At 39.7% G+C, this 24,611-nt stretch overlaps 1 protein-coding gene across 2 annotated transcripts in view; it reads left to right on the plus strand.

Annotated features, from left to right (window-relative positions):
• ACADL (acyl-CoA dehydrogenase long chain) overlaps positions 1–24,611 on the plus strand; it is a 41,685-nt gene that overhangs the window by 6,033 nt on the left and 11,041 nt on the right. Inside the window, exons 2-8 of one of the 2 annotated variants that reach the window (XM_065930652.1) lie at positions 1,485–1,640; positions 2,432–2,569; positions 5,373–5,537; positions 5,855–5,921; positions 12,157–12,321; positions 13,242–13,343; positions 14,039–14,152. In XM_065930652.1, coding sequence (XP_065786724.1) covers positions 1,485–1,640; positions 2,432–2,569; positions 5,373–5,537; positions 5,855–5,921; positions 12,157–12,321; positions 13,242–13,343; positions 14,039–14,152 — 907 coding nt within the window. The remainder of the gene's footprint in view (positions 1–1,484; positions 1,641–2,431; positions 2,570–5,372; positions 5,538–5,854; positions 5,922–12,156; positions 12,322–13,241; positions 13,344–14,038; positions 14,153–24,611) is intronic. The other variant, XM_065930653.1, reaches the window with a different exon arrangement.

Here is a 24,611-nt window from a genome sequence, read left to right on the forward strand (position 1 = left end):
AATTACCTCCTCAAAGCCATATCTCCAAATACCATTACACTGGGAGTTTGAACCTCAACATATGAATTGGGTTGAGGGGAGGGAAGCGAGTGCAGTTTAATCCATTGCATTTCAGTTCATTGCATTAAGCAAAGACACATAAACTGGAACAAAATAGCCCATTTCAGGGGAGAAAAAAGAAATGCTTAATTGCCAATAATGAAGACTTAGTCTTTTCTGGAGTAAGAAGAAGAGGAAGAAAAAGGAAAAGGAAGGAAAGGATAGGATCAGATCGGAGTCCTAATAAGGAAGAGAGAAACCCAAAACAGTATCGTGCAAAACAGAAAAATACTTTTTGGCAATATTCAAATATTTGATAAAAAGTTTTTTTAGATGTGAGCTCAAAAGGTACAAAGTGGTACACAGAGTTTTGAAATCTTTTTAGGTGTACCCCTAGGGAATGGGGAGATCTGAATTCAGACCATTTAACAAAAGGAACTTTTTTGTCTTTTTTGAAGCCTGGTATGGGGCACTGCAGGGAGATGAAAGGCCAGTCTCCAAAGATCTTGAGTAATTCTGGACTAATCCCTACAGAAACTGATATTGCTTTACAATTAGGTTGTAATGTAGCAATAAAAATCAACACAGTCCTGCTGAAGGTATGGCAAAAACCATCACAGTATTATAATTATCCTTCAATTAAAATTAATTAATCAATTAAAAAAAATCACAGTTTGCATGTTATATATGTGCCATTTGAAATTGTATAATTATGGATAAAATATTGATGGGGATTACATTATTTTAAATACTGTACATTACTTGAAAACATATCAATATTATTCTTCCTGACTTGCATGGGAAATTGCACATATAAGTGATGGCTCAGATGGTGGGGAATCTGCCTGTAATGTGGGAGACCCAGGTTCGATCCCTGCGTTGGGAAGATCCCCTGGAGAAGAGAATGGCTACCAGTTTCAGTATTCTTGCCTGGAGAATCCCATGGAGAGAGTAGCCTGGCAGACCATGGAGTCGCGCAGAGTCAGACACGAACGAGCAACTGACCACATGATGATGATTATTCTGTTGTACTATTTGAATTTTGCATGATTTAGTTGACATCACGTGAATTTTACGTTCTTTAATTAGCATCACATGACAGTGTTAGTCTACTGCAGCTCACACATGTGATCAGTTTTAGGCACCATGTCCTCTTTATGGATTTGGAAGTAAAGTTTGAGTTGAATCAGGGTAAGCTACTTCTTAACCTCATCCAATGGAGGCAGATCCTAAAGTGGTTCTGCCCAAATCTGAACCAGTTTGTATGATTTCAGACTCTCTGTTTATCTCTAAAGTGCCTCAGGGGTGGGGAGGGCGGTGGAGGGGAGTCAGAATTTTTTCCATGTTATCCTATAGGATTAATTTTCCATTTTGTTTGATGACATTAATTCAGATGTGAAGAGCAACCTTTGACTGAATTTTCTTAATGTGTTTGTATTTTTAAGATGTTCTCATTCTGGAGGTGAAGAACGTCTAGAAACTTCTTCTGCTAAAAAATTAACAGATATAGGAACTAGAAGAATCTTCTCTTTAGAACATGACATTTTCCGGGAAAGTGTAAGGAAATTTTTTCAAGAAGAAGTGATTCCTTATCATGCAGAGTAAGTGGCAAATTTTCTTTTAAAGTAATACACATTAGAAGTCCAAGAAGGACTGTTTTCTTTTTTGTTTGTTTGTTTGTTTTCCAGATGTTCAGGCTGGTTTTATTTATTTATTTTTTCCTTTATTTTTATTAGTTGGAGGCTAATTACTTTACAATATTGTAGTGGTTTTTGCCATACATTGTCATGAATCAGCCATGGATTTACATGTGTTCCCCATCCTAAAGCCCCCTCCCACCTCCCTCCCCATCCCACCTCCCTCCCCATGCCTTGTGGCCAAAGGACCAAAACATAAGACAGAAGCAATATTATAAGAAAATCAACAAAGACTTTAAAAAATTAAAGATATCTATATGTTGACCTAAGACAAGTTGATTGCCTGTTATTTCTCAAGCAAAGAAAAAAAAATGGGTTTATTCAGGATCAGCAGAGAATTGCAGTTTGGGGTCTGCAACCACGGTGATCTGTGTGCAAGTCCCCCGCTCCCCCCACCCACCCACCCCTGCCACAGCAAGGGAGGGAGAGCATGTTCATAGAGAGAAAAAGGAAGTTGGGAGGGCCGGGGTAAACACAGGGTCCATGGCTTTTCAGTGACTGAGCCCTTGCTGGGAAAAAGGAGTCCTTCTTATTCCTCTTGGGCCCTACTGTTGTCACAGAGTATGAGAGCACCCCCTTTATTATCTTAAATTAAGGAACCATTCCTGCTCAAAATCATTCATAAATTCAAATTGTAGCCATTTAAAAAATATGAAAACACGTTTTCTGATTTTAAAATGTTTTGTTATTTGCAGATGGGAGAAAGCTGGAGAAGTGAGTAGGGAGCTTTGGGAAAAAGCTGGAAAACAAGGACTACTTGGTATCAATATTGCAGATCACCATGGTGGCATTGGGGGGGACTTGTTTTCATCAGCTATTGTCTGGGAGGAGCAGTAAGTATGAAAACATTTGAAGTTGAGTCTTGTTTTGTTCTCTCACCTTTCTGAGATGATTTAAAAATGATTTCTAATCTTCTTATAAGATTGAAAATCTCCTTTTAAGTTGATAAAGTAGTTGCTTCATTTCTAATTGACCCATGTGACTATTTCAGAGATTTCAGTTGATAAATGGGGAAAAGATTTGAACCATCAAATCCTCAAAAGAGAAATGCAAATAGCTTTTTAAATGAAAAAGTTCACCCTTTCTACCAATCAGATGCAAATTAAATTATATCTAGAGATATATCATTTTGAGTACAAAAGGTAGTCCAAATGAAAAGTCATAATACCCAGTACTGACAAGCTTGCACGTTCAAGTGACTCATATACTTTTGGTGGCATTATATATTGGAGTAATAAGTGCTTTGGTGATGAAATCATGGATACATAAAAAATGAAAATCTTTCTACTCTTTGGATGCAATTTTGGGGAATTTGTCATTAGGAAATAATTTGTTAGAAAAAAATAACAGCTATGTACAAACATCATTGCCTTGTTAGATTATAATCCCTCAAATTTGGAAGCAATCTAAATGTATGGCAGTGGGAGAATGAATAAGTGTATTCGTGCCGTGACCACAGCTGTATTCAGTTAGTTCAGACACTCAGTCACGTCCTACTCTTTGCGACCCCATGGACTGCAGCACGCCAGGCTTCCCTGTCCATCACCAGCTCCCAGAGTTTACTCAAACTCATATCTGTGGAGTCGGTGATGCCATCCAACCATCTCATCCTCTGTCATCCCCTTCTTCTCCCACCTTCACTTTTTCCCAGCATCAGGGTCTTTTCAAATGAGTCAGTTCTTTCTTCACATCAGGTGGCCAAAGTATTGGAGTTTCAGCTTCAGCATCAGTCCTTCCAGTGAATATTCAGGACTGATTTCCTTTAGGATGGACTGGTTGGATCTCCTTGCTATTGGCCTCTCAAGAGTCTTCTGCAACACTGCAGTTCAAAAGCATCAATTCTTCAGCACTCAGCTTTCTTTATAGTCCAATCTCACATCTACACATGACTACTGGAAAAACCATAGCTTTGACTAGACGGACCTTTGTTGGTAAAGTAATGTCTCTGCTTTTTAATATGCTGTCTAGGTTGGTCATAACTTTTCTTCCAAGGAGCAAGCACCTTTTAATTTCATGGCTGCAATAACCATCTGCAGTGGTTTTGGAGCCCCCCCAAAATAAAGTGTGTCACTGTTTTCATTGTTTTTCAATCTATTTTCCATGAAGTGATGGACCCTGATGCCATGATCTTAGTTTTCTGAATGTTGAGTTTTAAGCCAACTTTTTCACTCTCCTCTTTCACTTTCATCAAGAGGCTCTTTAATTTTTCTTTGCTTTCTACCATAAGTATAGTGTCATCTGCATATCTGAGGTTATTTATCTTTCTCCCAGCAATCTTGAATCCAGCTTGTGCTTCATCCATTCCAGCATTTCTCATGATATACTCTGCATATAAGCTAAATAAGCAGGGTGACAAAAATATAGCCTTGATGTACTCCTTTCCCAATTTGGACCCAGTCTGTTGTTCCATGTCCAGTTCTAATACAGCTGTATTAGAAATACATATATCCTTATGGCAAAGGTCATTTGCTAAAATGAATATAGTTACTGTGTTTAGGGTAATACAGTTGTAGGTGGTAAATTTTTTTTAATGTTTTATCTTTTAATTCATTAAATAAGTGATCGTTGAGCTCTGCTAGAGTGCTGTTATTATGTTAGAGCCAGAAATTAAAAGGTTAGCAAAAAATAAAGAGAGAAAACCTTCAGGAACTTCATGGGTTTGTGAGGAGACAAGCTGTCATCACATAATGTGATAAGGGTTTAGTACTGCCCTTTGAGCATCTATTTCCTGGCCGCTGGCTGCCAGAAACATATTGAAGTGGATGATGAATGAAGACTTCAACAAAAACTTCATACCTTTGGTGAGAAATGTATAACCACAGGCACTGACATTCTAGGTGAAGATAAGAAGGATTATGTGGTCCAAATCGGTGGGAATGTCAAACAGGTTTCCCATGAAGCAAGGTGTCTTGACCCATGACCAAGTCTGCCTGCTACTGAGTGAGGGGCATTCCTGTTATAGACTGAGGAAGACCAGAGGGGAAAAGAGCACATCTGTACGGGGTTGCATTGTGGATGCCAGTCTGAGTGTTCTCAGTATGGTCGTCATTAACAATAGGGAGACGGATATTCCTGGACTCAACTGATACTGCTGTGCCTCATCCCTTAGGGACCAAAAGAGCTAGCAGACCCCCCACCCCCCAAAACAAGGGGCTCAACGGGACATCCCCCCACCCTCCAAAACAAAAGAGCTAGCAGAATCCGAAAACTTTTCAGTCCCTCTGAAGAAGATGATGTCCACCAGTATGTTGTGAGAAAGCCTCTATAAACAATGAAGGTTAGAAACCCAGGACTGGAACACCCAAGATTCAGTGCCTGTTACTCCCCGTGTTCTGCAACACAAACATCGGCAAGTTGCTCTGGAGAAACAGCGAACTAAGAAAAAGAAGGGAAAGGTTACAAAATATGAGAAACTTTTGGCCAAGAGAATGAAGGAGGCCAAAGAAGAATGCCAGGAACGGTTTGCCCAGAGATCAAAACTGAGATGTTCTAAGAGTAACAAATGAATAAGATCAGACATCAAAAAAAAAAAAGACTCTCTAGTACTTGTTTTCTAATTAGGAATCAGAGGAACTAAAAAGAGAAAAAAATAACTGTGTTGTGCTTTAAATTGTCTTCTCTCTTTTTCTTTCTAAGAGCATATTCAAATTGTACAGGCCCAGGTTTTAGTCTTCATTCAGATATCGTCATACCCTATATTGCAAACTATGGTTCAGAAGAACAGATTAAGCGCTTCATCCCCGAGATGGTTGCAGGGAAATGTATTGGTGCCATAGCAATGACAGAGCCTGGGGCTGGAAGGTAAATCAATGTTTGGTTGGTTTTGAAATCTCAGAAGCAAGGTCCTAACCACAAATATGAATGAGTATAGGCTTGTTATGCTCTGTAAAAATCAGGCTACTCTATGAATCTCAATCAAATATTCATTTGTATAAACAGTTTAGAATATATCAGACATGATTTTTCAGTGCATTTGTGTGAACATTCCTAATATTAGTTAAATGTCGATTTTTATAATGGTGTAGCAGTGTAAATTATCACAGTAGATACATAACAATATTTGCATAGTTTATTTTTTGCCAGTTAATGAATTCTTTTATCATTTCTTTCAATTACAGTGATTTGCAAGGAATAAGAACAAATGCCAAAAAGGATGGGAGTGACTGGATTCTCAATGGAAGCAAGGTTGGTAAAGAATGGCTTCCATAACTCTCCTCTCTGAAGTCATGCTGTGGGGTAACAAAGCCTTAAAGACTACTCATCATTGAGTCTTCTCAGATCTCTGAGTCACATGGGAATTGTTTACTTGAGCTGGCACTGGAACTGAGCTGACTTGTTTTGGAGACAGTAAGAACTGGACAGCGTTCATATTACCTGAGATATATTCCTCTTCTTTGTTCTATTTGCATGTTCTCTCACTAATATGGAAAATGTTGTTTTAGCTTCCAGGCAGCCTTTTTCAAACCAGAAAAAGAAAAGGTGAGGCTTACATTGTCCAGATAGGGGACAAACAATAGTTAATGAATTTGATGTTGATGAGAAATGAGGGGAAAGACTTCTTATAAATATCAAGAAGAGTTTCAAAAGATCTTAAGAGAAAAAGTATTTTTAATAGAATTTAAGCGCCCTTCAACCTTTCTGAGCATCATATCAATCCACTGATAGAATTGGAGAGCACCTGCAATTGAGATTATAGATAGGCTCAGAAGTAAATGTATCTTTTAGAGTCTCACATCACTGATGGCAGAGGTTTACCTAAACCTGTGTCTAGTATACACCCAGTAAAGATTTATTGATGACTGAGTGTTAAGTGAAGAAAAGATATTCATTGTTTGCACTAAGGATATCTTTCCAAAAGTTTCAAAGACTACTGAACAACTAAAATGTCTTTGAACATTTAAATTTTTTTTATTAGTTGTTGTTGTTGCTGTTGTTAGTGTTTCGTTTTTTCTTTTTAAAAAAATTTTGGCTGCACCACATGACATATGGGATCTTAGTTCCACAACCAAGGATCACACCCATACCCCCTGCATTGGAAGCACAGAGTCTTAACCACTGGACAACCAGGGAAAACCAAAAATTTTCTTATTTGTTTTCAACTAAGACCTTTGCGTTTGCAAAATCATAAGCTTGAATGTTATGATGCTGTTAAATTGCTATAAAACTTTCTAAACATCCAGTTTCTGTACTTATATGATCAAGGATTAGTAACAGTTTGTGGACTGACATCAGTTTGATGAACACATTTTGAGTAACCCAGTTCTAAAGACCATTCCATTATCTAGTTTCATAATTAATTATTTAGCTTTGGTTGCACTGGGTCTTTGCTGCTGTGTGTAGGCTTTCTCTAGTTGCAGCAAGTAGGGGCTACTCTCTAGCTGTGGTATGTGGGCTTCTTGTCGTGGTGGCTTCTCTTGTTGCAGAGCATGGGCTCCACATGCAAGGCTTCAGTAGTTGCAGCTTCTGGGCTCTATTACGCAGGCTCAGTAGTTGTCGTATATGGGCCTTAGTTGCCCTGTGGCATGAGGAATCTTCCTGGACCGGGGATAGAACCTGTGTACCCTGCATTGCCAGGCGTATTCTTGACCTTTGGACCACCAGGAAAGTCCACATAGTCATTATACAGAAAAACAATCTGCAGTATCAAAAACTTTGGGAAATGTGTCCTCCTTACTCTTTGAGAAGCTGGTATGTATCATAAACTTTTAAAAGTTGGAGATAGAGTGTTTTATGCCCGTAAGAAAAAGGAAATTCTCTTTTTGTAGACTGTCTTGAATTACTGATGTTTTTCAAACTTGTCTGCATTCTCAGTAGCTCAGTCATGTCTGACACTTTGTGAACCCATGGACCACAGTCCACCAAGCTCCTCTGTCCATGGAATTTTCCAGGCAAGAATACTGGAGCCGGTTGCCATTTCCTACTCTAGGGGATCTTCCTGACCCAGGGATTGAACCTGAGTCTCTTGTGTCTCTTGCATTGGCAGGCAGATTCTTTACCATTGAGCCACCTGGGAAGCCAAATATACTTTAAGAAATATTAATCTGAGTTATTTTTCTAAGGATTATAATAAACAGGTGCTAACTATTAAAATGATATATAACCAGTTAACTCTCTGCACAAAAAGGGCTTGTTTTGGTGGAAGAGTAGGGTATTTGGTCAAAAGTGAAATGGGATCCATGTTCTCCTAAGATTCCAACTTTCTAAGTCTGCCCAATCTTCTCAGTTAGACTCTTCTGCGGGAACCACCCAGGAAAGTACCTCAGATTTTCAAAAAACTATTAGGCATAGTAAAAAAATTTAAAGGAAGAAGAGGTAAAGAAGCAAGTAAGTAAATACATTACATCAATAAGATGACTTAATATATACCTATTAAAGCATCAACACAAACTTTTTAATGGTATAGGAAAATAATTGTGTTAAGTGAAAAGATCATATAAACATTTAAATGAAATGCTCAGCTGGTAAAGAATCCGCCTGCAATGCAGGAGACCTGGGTTTGATCCCTGGGTTGGGAAAATCCCCTGGAGAAGGGAAAGGCTACCCACTCCAGTATTCTGGCCTAGAGAAGTCCATGGATTGTATGGTCTGTGGGGTCGCAAAGAGACACGATTGAGTGACTTTCACTTCATGCATATAAAATGTAAATACAGAATAATTTCAACTATATTAAAAGAAAAAAGATCGGAAAGGAATTTCTCAATGATATTTGTATGATGGCTTCATGGAGGATTTTTTTTTCCCTTTTTCTTTGTAATACTGTATACTATCTACATCTGTAAAGAATGTTTGTTATAGGCATTCAATACCAAACAAAAAATAAGTAATGCCCTCACTAGGGATAATCTCAGCCCCATAAAAAGTTTTGACTGTCATAATTAAGAAAGAAGTCAAAGATATCTCATACAAAGAGAATTCTTTTGTAATTTTATTAGAAAAGAGGATCAGTCATGGTGGAAATGCTCACATTAAGTATTAGTAACATAAAGATAACAAACAAATACTGTTTCAGAAATTCAGCTGGTAACTGCATAAATGGTCTTTATTATTTTAGACAGGTAGGAAATTGAGAGACCTAAATGGCTTTTGAGCAAGGGAGTGGTATACTGGAGAAACACTGTAGAAAAAAAAAAAAGATACGTTTACCATGATGTGCACAATTTTTTTTGAGGAGTATGTTTTTCTCACTTTTTGAGCAAACATCCTTGAAGGCCTTCTGTATGCCAAACCTTGTTCTAAGTACTGAAGACACGTGCATAGGAAATAGTTCCCACCGTCAAGGAACTATTAGAGGTGCTGAGAGTTTTTCCTGTTATGTCACTTACAACTGTGCCATCTCCAGCGCTTTCATTTGCTGTCATGGACACGGCACTAACATCACTCCCATCTCCCATTATTGCTTAGTATCAGCACTCTGTATTTTAGAGATGAATCTTCTTATAAGAGGCATGGATGGTAGGTGATGGAGTAACCAACACCGTTTTATGCCTGTACTGTTTCAAAGGGACAGAGACAAGATTAGATCATTTGTATAGAGTTTGACAGACACCAAGATCACTGCAGATGGTGACTGCAGCCATGAAATTAAAAGACGCTTACTCCTTGGAAGGAAAGTTATGACCAACCTAGACAGCATATTAAAAAGCAGAGACATAACTTTACCAACAAAGGTTCGTCTGGTCAAGGCTATGGTTTTTCCAGTGGTCATGTATGGATGTGAGAGTAGGACTGTGAAGAAAGCTGAGCGCCGAAAAATTGATGCTTTTGAACTATGGTGTTGGAGAAGACTCTTGAGAGTCCCTTGAACTGCAAGGAGATACAACCAGTCCATCCTAAAGGAGATAAGTCCTGGGTGTTCATTGGAAGGATTGATGCTGAAGCTGAAACTCCAATACTTTGGCCACCTGATGAGAAGAGTTGACTCGTTGGAAAAGACCCTGAGGCTGGGAGGGATTGGGGGCAGGAGAAAAAGGGGATGACAGAGGATGAGATGGCTGGATGGCATCACCGACTCAATGGACATGGGTTTGGGTGGACTTTAGGAGTTTGTGATGGACAGGGAGGCCTGGAGTGCTGTGATTCACGGGGTCACAAAGAGTCGGACATGACTGAGTGACTGAACTGAAGATCACTGCAGATGGTGACTGCAGCCATGAAATTAAAAGACACTTGCTCTTTGGAAGAAAAGCTGTGACTAACTTAGACAGCATATTAAAAAGCAGAGACATTACTTTGATGACAAATGTCTGGAGAGTCAAAGTTATGATTTTTCTAGTAGTCATGTATGGATGTGTGAGAGTTGGACTATAAAGAAAGCTGAGTGCTGGAAAATTGATGCTTTGAACTGTGGTTTTGGAGAAGACTCTTGAGAGTCCCTTGGACTGCAAGGAGATCCAACCAGTCCATCCTAAAGGATATCAGTCCTGAGTTTTCATTGGAAGGACTGATCTGAAGCTGAAACTCCAATACTTTGGCCACCTGATGTGAAGAACTGACTCATTTGAAAAGACCCTGATGCTGGGAAAGTTTGAAGGCAGGAGGAGAAGGGGATGACAGAGGATGAGATGGTTGGATGGCATTACTGACTCGATGGACATGAGTTTGAGCAAGCTCTGGGAGATGGTGATGGATGGGGAGGCTTAGCATGCTGCAGTTCATGGTGTTGCAAAGAGCTGGACTGGACTGAGCGACTGAACTGAAAGATAGTAAATTTAGGATGCTATGGAGCACTTAATCCAGTCTGGGGAATTTGGGGAGATTTTTTGCAGGAGGTGATGTCTGAACTTAGTCCAAGATGAGTAGGATTCATTGTAGCAGAGTTGGAAAAGGGCCTCTCAAGTAGAGGAAACAAGATTTCCGAAGACCCATAGGTAAAGATGACCTTAGAACATTGGCGACAGCAAGTCATGCAATAGATCTCACCTAAAACAAAGGAATGAGGAGAGAGTGAGATAAGAGATAAGGCTGGATTGGTAAGCTAGTGCCAGTATGTGATGAACCCTGCTAAAAAAAAAAACCCTGAAAAACTGTTGAAATATATTAGAAAGAACTGTGTGTCAAATTGAATATTAAGTAGGATAATAACATGATTTGTTGGTACCATTCACTGTCATTAGGAAGGGGGCTTCCCAGGTGGTGCAGTGGAAAAGAATCTGCCTGCCAATGCTGGAAACCTGGGTTCAGTCTCTGGGTTGAGAAGATCCCCTGGAGGAGGAAATGGCAACTCACGCCAGTATTCTTGCCTGGAAAATTCCATGGACAGAGGAGTCTGGTAGGCTACAACCCTTGGGGTCGCAGAGTCGGACACAACTAAGTGCACATGTACATCATACCCTGTCATGGGGAAAAACAGATTGATACTCCGGATTAAATAGGAGTAGAGGTAGGAAGAAATATGTTCCTTGAATTATCAGATGGAACTATCCAGAAGCAGGTGGATATTCAGGTCTGGAACCTAGCAAGAAATTTGGCTTAGATAAAGATTTGGAGTCATCAGCCTATGCATAGCAACTGAAGCCATGGAAGCGGCTGAGAGGGCCCAGGAAAGATACAGAATGAGAAGATAGTTGTTCATATTTAGTTTGTGTATATTTGTCTTCTGGATAAATATTTGATAAACTAATATCTTTTTGAGTTTGTTGTTTTTTCGCTCCTTAATCAGTCCATGGACTATACAGTCCATGGAATTCTTCAGGCCAGAATACTGGAGTGGGTAGCCATTCCCTTCTTCAGAGGAAATTCCCAACCCTGGAATCGAACCCAGGTCTGCCACCTTGCATGTAGATTCTTTACCAGCTGAGCCACCAGGGAAGCCCAAGAATACTGGAGTGGGTAGCCTGTCCCTCCTCCAGCGAATCTTCCCAACCCAGGAATTGAACCAGGTTCTCCTGCATTGCAGGCAGACTCTTTACCAGCTGAGCTGCCAGGGAAACCCTCCTTAGTCAGTACCTTTCTTATTTAGGCCATCTATTATGAAATCAAAAACTGTGCCTTTTCAAAAACTGATAAATCTGAAAGTACAAATACTTCAATAGTATCATGCCATTCAGAGCAGATTCCATTTTCTCATCAGATTCCATTTTCTCATCTGAAACTTCTTTCTAAAATACAATGTATCATTTTTATAGATAATTTTGTTTTAATTTAAAAAGAACATAATCAGTTCATTATTATTATTATTATTTACGGTATTGATAGTGGGAAGAAAATGTATAGAATTCATTCTTTGAAACATTGAGTAATTTCCCCTCATGTAATAGCCTCATGTATGAATAATCAACACTGCAACTATTTGGAGAGGTTACAAAGAGAGGTATAAACATGTTTTGTTTGGTTTAGTTTCCTCTAATGTTTTCGCACAGTCTTGACTTCCGCGTGGACCTGAGTTATTGCGGAGCATCACAGTATACTTGGGGTTTTGCAGGTATTTGTCAGTAATGGGTGGCTGTGTGATGTTGTGATTGTAGTGGCAATCACAAATCGTGAGGCTCGCTCTCCTGCCCATGGCATTAGCCTTTTTCTGGTGGAAAATGGAATGAAAGGATTTATCAAGGGACGAAAACTAGATAAAATTGGACTAAAAGCCCAGGTAAGTCATAATACAAATTTGTTTTCATCATATAAATCCTTTATAAATATATTGTTTATATACAATTGAGTTTACTCAGTTATGCTTTATATATAGAACTACATATAGCACAATCATACTGTTTTTCCTATGCTGGATTCTTAAAATATGCTTTTTCAGAAATGATTGTGGAAATTTATTCCACTGTTTATGCAACTGTTGTCAGCGGTAGAAGTGAATTAGGATATTTTGAAAATCTGCTTTAGAACATTAACTGCGTGATAATACTGTCTATCGGAGAAGGCAATGGCACCCCACTCCAGTACTCTTGCCTGGAAAATGCCATGGATGGAGGAGCCTGGTAGGCTGCAGTCCATGGGGTCACGAAGAGTTGGACACGACTGAGTGATTTCACTTTCACTTTTCACTTTACTTCATTGGAGAAGGAAATGGCAACCCACTCCAGTGTTCTTGCCTGGAGAATCCCAGAGATGGGGGAGCCTGGTGGGCTGCTGTCTCTGGGGTCGCACAGAGTCAGACATGACTGAAGCGACATAGCAGCAATACTGTCTATTTTTGAAATTGAATTATGAAATAACAGGAAATATTTTTTCCTACTACTTGGTAATTATTTAGTAATTTTTTCATTACCAAAAAGAAAAATGTGTTTTACTTGAGATGCATTAGAAATCCTTAGTGCTCAATATCTGTAGAACAGAACAGTATTAGAACTAGAATGACAGGTAATCGCAGTGGGAAAGCCACTTTTGAAATCAGATAGACCTCAATTTGAATCCCAGGTTTACCACTTACTAATTGTGATCATTAACAACTTCATTTTGTCTGCCAATTTGTTTTCTGAATGGCAATACTAATCACCTCATCAGGTTCTTGGGAGATTTAAATGAGGTAATGCTGTACTCAATCGTATGATCCCTTAGGATACTGCAGAATTTTTCTTTGAAGATGTACGGTTGCCAGCAGGTGCCCTACTTGGAGAAGAGAATAGAGGCTTCTATTACCTCATGCAAGAGCTTCCACAGGTCAGAAATATTAAAAGAATCCACCTTTTGATTAGATGATGGACTGGAGTAGAATAATACAGGACTATATAAATCCATGCATACAAAACTTGTGATGTAGCCAGTCACTTGACTATAACTTGAAGTTGTAAAATATACATATATTTTATATATTATGTATATTATTTATTTTATATATATTATATATATACATACAAAAATCATATATATGACTGGACGTATGAATAAGTGAACTCAAGGATATCCAACTAAAGCTTATAAGTGAGTCAGGAAAATAAGATTTTCAGTCCTATGATTCCTTCCTGGAATGATTTTAGTGTCTTACCTGCAAGTCGAGAATTTTTAGCTCTTTGTAAGGAAATAGCCAAAATATTTGCCAAGTTCTTTTTTTTAAAATAATACTTGAACAACTTTGGAATTTCTTTTCTCATAAGTAAGTAAAGAGAAGAGGGAAATGAATTACTTATATATCTGTATAAAGACAGGCATACATAAAGATAAAAGATTTTTTAAGAGACTTATTATAAATGATCAAAATAGTCTTAAAAAATCTCAGTGGGAGTCTTTTCTTATGAAGAGTTAAATAAATTAATGTTTAGGAGTTTTATAAAGATTATTTATGTGATTTACTGTCATTGAAATCATATGAAAAGCACTTGTGTAATTAGAGTAATTATCTAATTTGGGGGTTATAGGAGAGGCTGTTAATTTCCGAGCTATCAGTTTCAGCCAGTGAATTCATGTTTGAGGAAACCAGGGACTACATTAAACAAAGAAAAGCTTTTGGGAAGACAGTTGCAGATTTACAGGTAAGCTTTTCATTGGTATTACATAGTTTCATTTTCCCTGGCAGCTTGGCTGGTAAAGAATCTGCCTGCAATGCAGAAGACTCTGGTTCGATTTCTGGGTCGGGAAGATCTGCTGGAGAAGGGATAGGCTACCCACTCCAGTATTCTTGGGCTTCCCTGGTGGCTTAGCTGGTAAAGAATCCACCTGCAATGTGGCAGACCTGGGTTGGATCCCTGGGTTGGGAAGATCCCCTGGAGAAGGGAAAGGCTACCCACTCCAGTGTTTTGACCTAGAAAATCCCTGGGTTGGGAAGATACCCTGGAGAAGGGAAAGGCTACCCACTCCAGTATTTTGGCCTAGAGAATCCCATGGGCTGTATCGTCCATGGGGTCTCAAAGAGTCAGACACGACTGAGTGATTTTCACTTTCACATAGTCTCAATTTGCTCATCTGAAATGGGTCTCAGCTAAACATGAATGTGGAGTAATTTTCACATAGGTGATGTCAACTGGAAAATACGCACAACTTAAAAGTTGAGAATTCTGTTTTACCTGATGGACAAAGCTGTGGATGTGAGCCCCAAAGACAACCTCTTAGACAGCTCTGAGGGACTGATCCAAACAGGTGAGGGAGGAACCAGATATGTAAGAGTTTTGCAACAAAAACCAGATAGTTGGAACATCCAAGTTCAGTTCAGTTCAGTTGCTCAGTAGTGCCCGACTCTTTGTGGCCCCATGAACCGCACGCAGCACGCCAGACCTCCCTGTCCATCACCAACCCCCGGAGTCCACCCAAACCCATGTCCATCAAGTCGGTGATGCCATCCAACCATCTCATCCTCTGTCGTCCCCTTCTCCTCCTGCCCTCAATCTTTCCCAGCCTCAGGGTCTTGCCAAATGAGTCAGCTCTTCACATCAGGTGGCCAAAGTATTGGAGTTTCAGCTTCAGCATCAGTCCTTCCAATGAAAACTCAGGACTGATATCCTTTAGGATGGACTGGTTGGATCTCCTTGCAGTCTAAGGGACTCTCAAGAGTCTTCTCCAACACCACAGTTCAAAAGCATCAATTTTCGGTGCTCAGCTTTCTTTATAGTCCAACTCTCACATCCATACATGACCACTGGAAAAACGATAGCCCTGACTAGACGGACCTTTGTTGGCAAAGTAATGTCTCTGCTTTTTAATATGCTGTTTAGGTTGGTCATAACTTTCCTTCCAAGGAGTAAGCGTCTTTTAATTTCATGGCTGCAATCACCATCTGCAGTGATTTGGGAGCCCGAAAAAAATAAAGTCAGCCACTGTTTCCACTGTTTCCCCATCTATTTGCCATGAAGTGATGGCACCAGATGCCATGATCTTAGCTTTCTGAATGTTGAGCTTTAAGCCAACTTTTTCACTCTCCTCTTTCACTTTCATCAAGAGGCTTTTTGGTTCTTCTTCACTTTCTGCCATAAGGGTGGTGTCATCTGCATGTCTGAGGTTATTGATATTTCTCCCGGCAATCTTGATTCCAGCTTGTGCTTCTTCGAGCCCAGCATTTCTCATGATGTACTCTGCATGTAAGTTAAATTAGTAGGGTGACAATATACAGACTTGACTTACTTTTTTCCCAATTTGGAACTAGTCTGTTCCTTCCTGTCCTGCATACAGATTCCTCAGGAGACAGGTCAGGTGGTCTGATATTCTCTTTATTTGTTGTCTTCCACACAGTCAAAGGCTTTGGCATAGTCCATAAAGCACAAGTAGATGTTTTTCTGGAGCTCTCTCACTTTTACTATGATCTAACAGATGTTAGAAATTTGATCTCTGGTTCCTCTGCCTTTTCTAAATCCAGCTTGAACATCTGGAAGTTCATGGTTCATATACTGTCGAGGCCTGGTTTGGAGAATTTTGAGTATTACTTTGCTAGCATGTGAGATGAGTGCAATTGTGCAGTAGTTTGAGCATTCTTTGGCATTGCCTTTCTTTGAGATTGAAATTAAAACTGACCTTTTCCAGCCCTGTGGCCACTGCTGAGTTTTCCAATTTTACTGGCATTTTGAGTGCAGCACTTTCACAGCATCATCTTTCGGTATTTGAAATAGCTCAGCTAGAATTCCATCACCTCCACTAGCTTTGTTTGTAATGATGCTTCCTAAGGCCCACTTGACTTCACATTCCAGGATGTCTGCCTCTAGGTGAGTGATCACACCATTGTGATTATCTGGGTCATGAAGATCTTTTTTGTATAGTTCTTCTGTGTATTCTTGCCACCTCTTCTTAATTTCTTCTGCTTCTGTTAGGTTTGTACCATTTCTGTCCTTTATTGTGCCCATCTTTGCAGGAAATGTTCCCTTGCTATCTCTAATCTTCTTAAAGAGATCTCTAGTCTTTCCCATTCTATTGTTTTCCTCTATTTCTTTGCATTGATCATTGAGGAAGGCTTTCTTATCTCTCCTTGATATTCTTTGGAACTCTGCATTCAATGGGTGTATCTTTCCTTTTCTCCTTTGCCTTTTTCTTCTCTTCTTTTCACAGCTATTTGTAAGGCCTTCTCTAATATTTCTGAAGAGATCTCTAGTCTTTCCCATTCTATTGACTGCAAAAGCTCTCTTCAGAAGACCCATGTCTTTCTACATCAATAGGGAAATAAGACATGTGAGTGAATAGGGATGGAAGTAGGAAGGTTTGAAATCCTCTCTTCGGAGTGAGAGACGGAACACTACAGACACTTAGAGTAAGCTTTCTGGCAGTATTGAGGACCCAGATGAGGTTAGTGCTCATGTATTTATAGCAGAATCTTCTGCTTTTTTGTGTATTAGCTTTACTGCAAGGGTTTTGCTTCTTCCTGGCTTTTGCCAAGAAGTTTAAGGTATTTTCAGAATAACTCAGAATATGGTGGCCATAATCACTAAAATGTCAATCAGATTTTAAACCCTCTAATTTCTTCTTAAGTGAAGAAACAACTTATAAATAATGCAGTCATCAAAAATCCTGCAGTTGGAAGTCTAATTGCAAAGTTCTAAGTGCAGTGTCTTGCCTGAAACGTGTTGCGAAGGGAAAAGGAAAGATGAAATACTTTAGTAAGTTTTCAGCACAGCATTATATGAAGTTAAATTCAGATGTGATTTAAATCCTAGTACAACTCCTTAAGTCTTTGTGGTCTAGGCAAGTTGTATTATCTCTCTCAGAAGTAATTTCTTCTTGGTAAGATGTGAGTAATATGAGTAGGTACCTCATAGAGTTGTTATGAAGATAATACCAATAAAGGGCTTAGAATATTTCCTGGCAAAGCAAGCTTTCATTAAAGCTAGCTACTCCAGTTGACCTATGAACGGCACAGGTTTGAATGGCACAGGTCCATTTACACGTGGATTTTTTTCAATAAATACATTGGAAAAATTTCTGAAGATTTTAAGACAAATAGTACAGACGAACTCTGTAGCTGAGAAATATGAAAAAATGAGAAAATGTATATCATGAATGCATAAAATATGTAGATACTTGTCTATTTTATCATTTACTACCATAAAGTATATATAAATTTATTATAAAAAGTTTAATTTTTTATGCACACAGACGCAGGATGCCATTGATTACGCTCGGCTACCATAAAGTAATCACACTGCTGTTTCTTTTTTATCAATGCACCAGTCATTTTACCTGTAAATTTCTTTTTCACTTAATCTTTTCATTTTGAAAAACATTAATATACACTATTTGTTTCACTGAGCAATATATATTGATTGCCTTCTGAAGGTTGTATGCTCAAATGTAATTTGATAGACATGACTCTGGAAATACTATAAGCCCCTAGCAACACAAAGAGAGTGATACTACTTGTTATCACTCTTTGACTTTCCCAGATGTATCCAAAGTGGAATTAGTATCATTTACTTCTCAAAGCCAACCACTACCAGTTTCACATCAAAATTGTTTATATATGTATATCTATGGCTGATTCATGTTGAGGTTTGACAGAAAACAACAAAATTCTGTAAAGCAATTATCCTTCAATTAAAAAATAATTTAAAAAATACTCTTGCCTTTGGCCCTATTCTGGGTACTATAAAAAGTGAATCAAATAGACATATTTTCCATCCCCTTGGAAATCTACACTTGCTGTGTTTATGAATTTCGTATTGCTGCTGCTGCTGCTAAGTCGCTTCAGTCGTGTCCGACTCTGTGCGACCCCACAGACGGCAGCCCACCAGGCTCCCCTGTTCCTGGGATTCTCCAGGCAAGAACACTGGAGTGGGTTGCCATTTCCTTCTCAGGAATTTCATATTAAATTACAACAAAAATGACAGTAATATTACCCAGATTGCCTGTAGACTTCAGAACGTTAAATATTATTTGACATTTAACCATGAAAAATACAGAAAATTGGTATAATATTTTCCAATGGGAGAAAAAGATTCTTCTAAAATATTTACTTATTTAATAACATATACGTGCATATGTATAGATATGTATTTATGTATTTTGATAGCAAAAAGATAACAGTCCTTTTCAAAGCAAGTGCCATTTTAGAGGTTAAAGCGTCTGCCTCCAATGCAGGAGACCCGGGTTAGATCCCTGGGTTGGGAAGATCCCCTGGAGAAGGAAATGGTAACCCACTCCAGTATTCTTGCCTGGAGAATCCCATGGATGGAGGAGCCTGGTGGGCTACAGTCCACGGGGTCGCGAACAGTCAGACACGACTGAGCGACTTCACTTTCTTTCTTTCAAAGGTAGTTTATTAAAACTTCACTAGATGGCGGTACGATTCTGCTTCTACAGGCATCTACAGCACTGGTAAGAGCAGTATTGTTTTCCAAGTAGATGTGTGGTTCTGAGATTTCTGAGATGTTTCTTCTGATCTTCTTGTTTTATATAAATAAGTACCTTTGAATAATATTTTCATACTCAATCTAGATATGTATTCAGAGAAGAATGAATAATATGTGCTTATGTGTGCATGCTGAGTTGCTTCAGTCGTGTCTGTTTGTAACTCCATGGACTGTAGCCCACCAGGCTCCTCTGTCCATGGGATTCTCCAGGCAGGAATACTGGAGTGGGTTGCCATGCCCTTCTCTAGGGAATCGCCCCTGCCCAGGGATCAAACCCGTGTCTCTTATGTCTTCTGCATTGGCAGGCAGGTTCTTTACCATTATGGTTCCAATATTAAATTGAAATAGTAGACCTTTAAATGTTATATTATATGTGGCCAAATGTCATTTTTATGACCATATAATAATTCGGTTTCCTGATACCTGTTATCCTAGAATTTTGAACATTTGGGGCCTTTCTGACCACTTGGGTACATTTGATAAGATTTATTTTCTTTTTAGACTGGAGATCTACCATACTTAAGTTGCAGTAGTTACAGGATTTTCATTTTATCTCATCTATACTCTCCAAAGTTGCTGTCCAGTCTTATGATTTTCCATGGAATGGACAATACAATAGTAAAATTCAGATATTAAATAATGATAATGTGTGTCATTGATTGATGTTCTCTGTATGCCAGGCACTGTGCTAAATGATTGTCTCTCCTTTTTTCATAGCAACTGCATATAATAAATGTTACATTTATCCTTATTTTACAGAAAAGGATATTGGAGCATGGAGCAGTTAAGTTATATGCCCAAGATTTCATTAAGTATTCTAGCTCTGAACCTACACTCTAGGTTTAGGTTCCAGAGCTAATTTTACTGCCTCTAGTGAAACCCATTCACTAGTTTTATTACCCAGAAAGCCAAAGTAGATAGACTCTTTTTCTTTTCCCACCTCTTTCACCCATGGACAGTGAAGTGAAAATTCAGTGTTCTTTGCTGCTGCTAAGTCACTTCAGTCGTGTCTGACTCTGTGCAACCCCATAGATGGCAGCCCACCAGGCTCTGCCGTCCCTGGGATTCTCCAGGCAAGAACACTGGAGTGGGTTGCCATTTCCATCTCCAAGGCATGAAAGTGAAAAGTGAAAGTGAAGTCGCTTTGTTGTGTCCAACTCTTCGCGACCCCATGGACTGCAGCCTACCAGGCTAATCCGTCCATAGGATTTTCCAGGCAAGAGTCCTGGAGTGGGGTGCTATTGCCTTCTCCCGTTCTTTTCTAACACAAGCTTTAGTTATTTCCTGTGTGGTATATGCTCTTTTAAGAGGACAAAGTATTAGAGAAAAAAAATAGGAGAGGTAAAAAATAACACTTCTTCCTTACATTTCTCCAAAAAGGGACTATTTAGTTCTTTGACCTTGAGTGTGGGATTGTGTGCATGCATGCCAACTCACTTAAGTCGTGTCTGACTCTTGGCGACCCTGTGGACTGTAGCCTGCCAGTCTCCTATGTCCATGGGATTCTCCAGGCAAGAGTACTGGAGTGGGTTGCCATGACTTCCTCCCGGGGATCTTCCCGACCCAGGAATCAAACTCACGTCTCTTAAGTCTCCTGCACTGGCAGGAGGGTTCTTTACCACTAGTGTTACCTGGGAAGCCCAAGTGTGGGGTTAATTAACTGTAAAATCAGGTAGTAAACCTAAATTGTTATAGTTTATCCTTGAGTCAAGCTGTTTAAATGAAATGCTGGGCTCAGTAACTTCTCCAGGGTGTCTTCTAACTCAATAATTCTGTGTTTTTAAGAATTGTATTATTCAGAACTCAGAAAGAGATGCTGTCTGATCCACTTTGCAACTTTAGGGGAAAAGGCTAGCTGCAGAGGTATCTATGAGTGACTAGTAATGAATGTTAAAAAGTACTGCTGTGAGCATGCTGATCATTCACCAAAGGCACCTTGCTAATAACATGTGGTACAATTATTAGCTACCATAATATCTGAAAGCATGATGCATTGTCTGCAGTGAAGAGCAAAAAACCAAGTCTGTTTGGTAACACTCAGCTCAATGCCAAGAATATGTAAATATTTACTCTTTATCGCCAAAGAGTAAATTATGTGCTCTTGCAGGCATTAATTCCTTCAAACCTGTGGACCTGAATGTACTGAAGCAAGGATTTTCTAAATGAGCCCATCCTGCTCTGAAATTTAACTTTAGCTTCTAGAAGCTCTTAGCATTTCCATCGAAGCAGCTCTCTTACGAGATAATTGGGCTTAGAGATCTTTATTCTGTTGTAAATCGTGCATAAATTCCTAAATCTGGGCTTCCCTGGTGGCTCAGTGGTAAAGAATCCGCCTGCCAGTGCAGCAGACACGGGATCAATCCCTGATCCGGGAAGATCCACATGCCTCAAAGCGTCTAAGCCCTTGCACCACAGCTACTGAGCTAGTGCTCTAGAACCTGCAAGCTGCGACTATTGAGTCCATGTGCCACAACTAAGAAGCCTCCTTGCCAATAGCCCATGCTCTGCAACAAGAGAAGCCACTGCAACAAGAAGCTTGTGCACTACCACTAGAGAAAAGCCCATGCAGCAACAAAGACCCAGCACAGCCAAAAATAAATACATAAATAAACAACCAGTTTTTAAAAATTCTTAAATGTGCCATCACATGCTGTGGAGGGGGTGTGCAAAAGTATATTGAGACTTGTCAGCTTCTTCCTTATTTTCCAAATGAAGTGTCATAGGTAGTGTCATTGATCTACACCAAGACTAAGCTAAAAATTCCATTTCCGGGATTTTCATGGAGTATACACTCATCTGTTTTCAATATGTAGGAGGGTATTGCTCCAATATTTTGTTTCCTATTCCACTTTTAGATTTTTCTGTGAGTAAATTCGGATGTGTGGGGTGGGAGTGGGAGACTTTGTGCTGACTAAAAGGTAGACATTTGGCTTTGTTAAATATAAATGAATAGAAAGGGAGATTGAAAAAGTAAGGGAAAGTCTGAGAAAGGAAGAAAGTTTTGGTGTAACCTGTCACGTTTTGAATTAGAGGCCAACAAAGGTCCGTGTAGTCAAAGCTATGGTTTTTCCATTAATTATGTACGGATGTGATAGTTGGACCATAAAGAAGGCTGAGCACTGAAGAATTAATGGTTTCAAACTGTGGTGCTTAAGAAGACTCTTGAGAGTCCCTTGGACTGCAAGGAGATCAAACCAGTCAATACTAAAGGAAATCAACCCTGAATATTCACTGGAAGGACTAATGCTGAAGCTGAAGCTCCAGTACTTTGGCCACATAATGCGAAGAGCCAGCTCTTTGAAAAGGACCCTGATGCTGGGAAAGATTGAGGGCAGGAAGAGAAGGGTACAGCAGAGGATGAGATGGCTGGATGGCATCATTGACTCAATGGACGTGAGTTTGAGCGAACTCTGGGCGATCATGAAGGACACGGGAGCCTGTTGTGCTTTAGTTCATAGGGTTGCAAAGAGTCAGATGTGACCCAACAACAACAGCAATATAAGAGATGAAAAGGTGTGATACCAGCCTTCCCTCTGCTTGGTTTTAGAATCATTAGAAGTCAGTCCCATCTTCTGTTACTAGACTGGAACGGAGTAAACCCAAGGGAAAGGCAGTCAGTTGGGTTCTTTAGCAGCACAGTAGTTATGTTGGCACATGTATGAGGAATCTGTCCCTTGGAACACCTTTAGCTGACATACTGTGAGTTTTGCCTGGTCCTGAGTTTTATTATACTCCTTTTCTACTTTTTTCCAAAAATGGAAAGTACTCAAACGGTCTCCACCACAATGATGCTCTGAAGGGTTAGGTTTTACGGTTTGAGATTGTTGTAATGGCAGCAAAGGAGGGTCAGCATCCTCTGCTCCTTGGAGCCTTCCTGGGAGAAGGCTATCGTGGTTTTGAACTAGACAGTGTGCAGGTGGGGGCTTCCCTGGTGGCTCAGACGGTAAAGCGTCCTCCTGAAATGCGGGAGACCTGGGTTCGATCCCTGGGTCGGGAAGATCCCCTGGAGAAGGAAATGGCAACCCACTCCAATACTCTTGCCTGGAGAATTCCATGGAGGGAGGAGCCTGGTAGGCTATAGTCCATGGGATAGCAAATAATCAGACACAACTGAGCAACTTCACTGGTTCACTTGTTGTGGAGGTGGAGTTCATTTATAATTTCTAGTTTGAGTTTCACTGGGCCATCAAGTTAGTGCCATTTTCACTGTCTTCCATGCCTTTTATCAGCCACAGTGAAGATCTCAGTTTCCAAGCAGAATGATCAAAACTCTGTTTCTATTTGAATTTCCACAGGAACAATAAAATCAGGACTACAAGAAAATTGGATTGAAGTTAGAGCCATCAAGAATAGTTGACGTTGGTCTAGATAGAATGATTAGAATACTGTTAGTTGTCTATGGCCAGCAGGAGGAGGTAAATAGGTATATTGACATTGACAGTTCCAGACCATGCAGTTCAAGTTAAGGATCGTGCGAGCTACTGAGAGAGGTAAGAGGGAGAGTGGGGAAAGGTGGCAGAGGTTGGGGAGGTAATGGACTTTGATGTGTTGAGTGTTCTGATTCTTTTCTTCTTCTATTGCATTCTGCAGATATAGATTAAATATTTTGCAGTATGGACAGAGGTTTGTAACATTGTACAGGAGGCGGTGACCAAAACCATCCCAAGGAAAAGAAATGCAACAAGACAAAATGGTTGTCTGAGGAGGCCTTACAAATAGCTGAGAAAAGAAGAGAAGCTAAAGGCAAAGGAGAAAGGGAAAGATATACCCAACTGAATGCAGAGTTCCAAAGAATAGCAAGGAGAGATAAGAAAGCCTTCTTAAGTGAACAATGCAAAGAAATAGAGGAAAACAATAGAATGAGAAAGACTAGAGATCTCTTCAAGAAAGTTAGAGATACAAAGGAAATATTTCACGCAAAGATGGGCACAATAAAGGATGAAAACAGTAAAGACCTAACAGAAGCAGAAGAGATTAAGAAGAGGTGGCGAGAAGATACAGAAGACCTGTACAAAAGAGGTCTTAATGACCTGGATAACCACAATGGTGTGGTCACTCACCTGGAGGCAGACATCCTAGAATCAAGTGGGACTTAGGAAACATTACTATGAACAAAGCTAGTGGAGGCGATAGAATTCCAGCTGAGCTATTTCAAAACCTAAAAGGTGATGTTAAAGTGCTGCCCTCAGTATGCCAGCAAATTTGCAAAAGTCAGCAGTGGCCACAGGACTGGAAAAGTTCAGTTTTCATTCCAATCCCAAAGAAGGACATTGATGAAGAATGTTCAAACTACTGCATGTATGCAGTAGGATGTAAAACACTCATTTTACATGCTAGCAGGGCTTCTGTGGTGGCTCAGCAGTAAAGATTCTGCCTGTAATTCAGGACTTGCGGGTTTGATCCCTGGGTTGCGACGATCCCCTGGGAAAGGGCACGGCAACCCACTCCAGTATTCTTGCCTGGAGAATCCATGGACAGAGGAACTTGGTGGGCTGCACAGTTCATAGGGTCACACAGAGTCGAATACAACTGAAGCAACTTAGCACACACGCACATGCTAGCAAGTAATGCTCAAAATCCTTCAAGCTGGACTTCAAAATACATGAACCAAGAACTAATAGATGAACCAGCTGGATTTAGAAAAAACAGGGGGATTAGAGATCAATTT

This window comes from Muntiacus reevesi, chromosome 3 (assembly GCF_963930625.1).
Source record: "Muntiacus reevesi chromosome 3, mMunRee1.1, whole genome shotgun sequence".
Classification (NCBI taxonomy): Eukaryota; Metazoa; Chordata; class Mammalia; order Artiodactyla; family Cervidae; genus Muntiacus; species Muntiacus reevesi.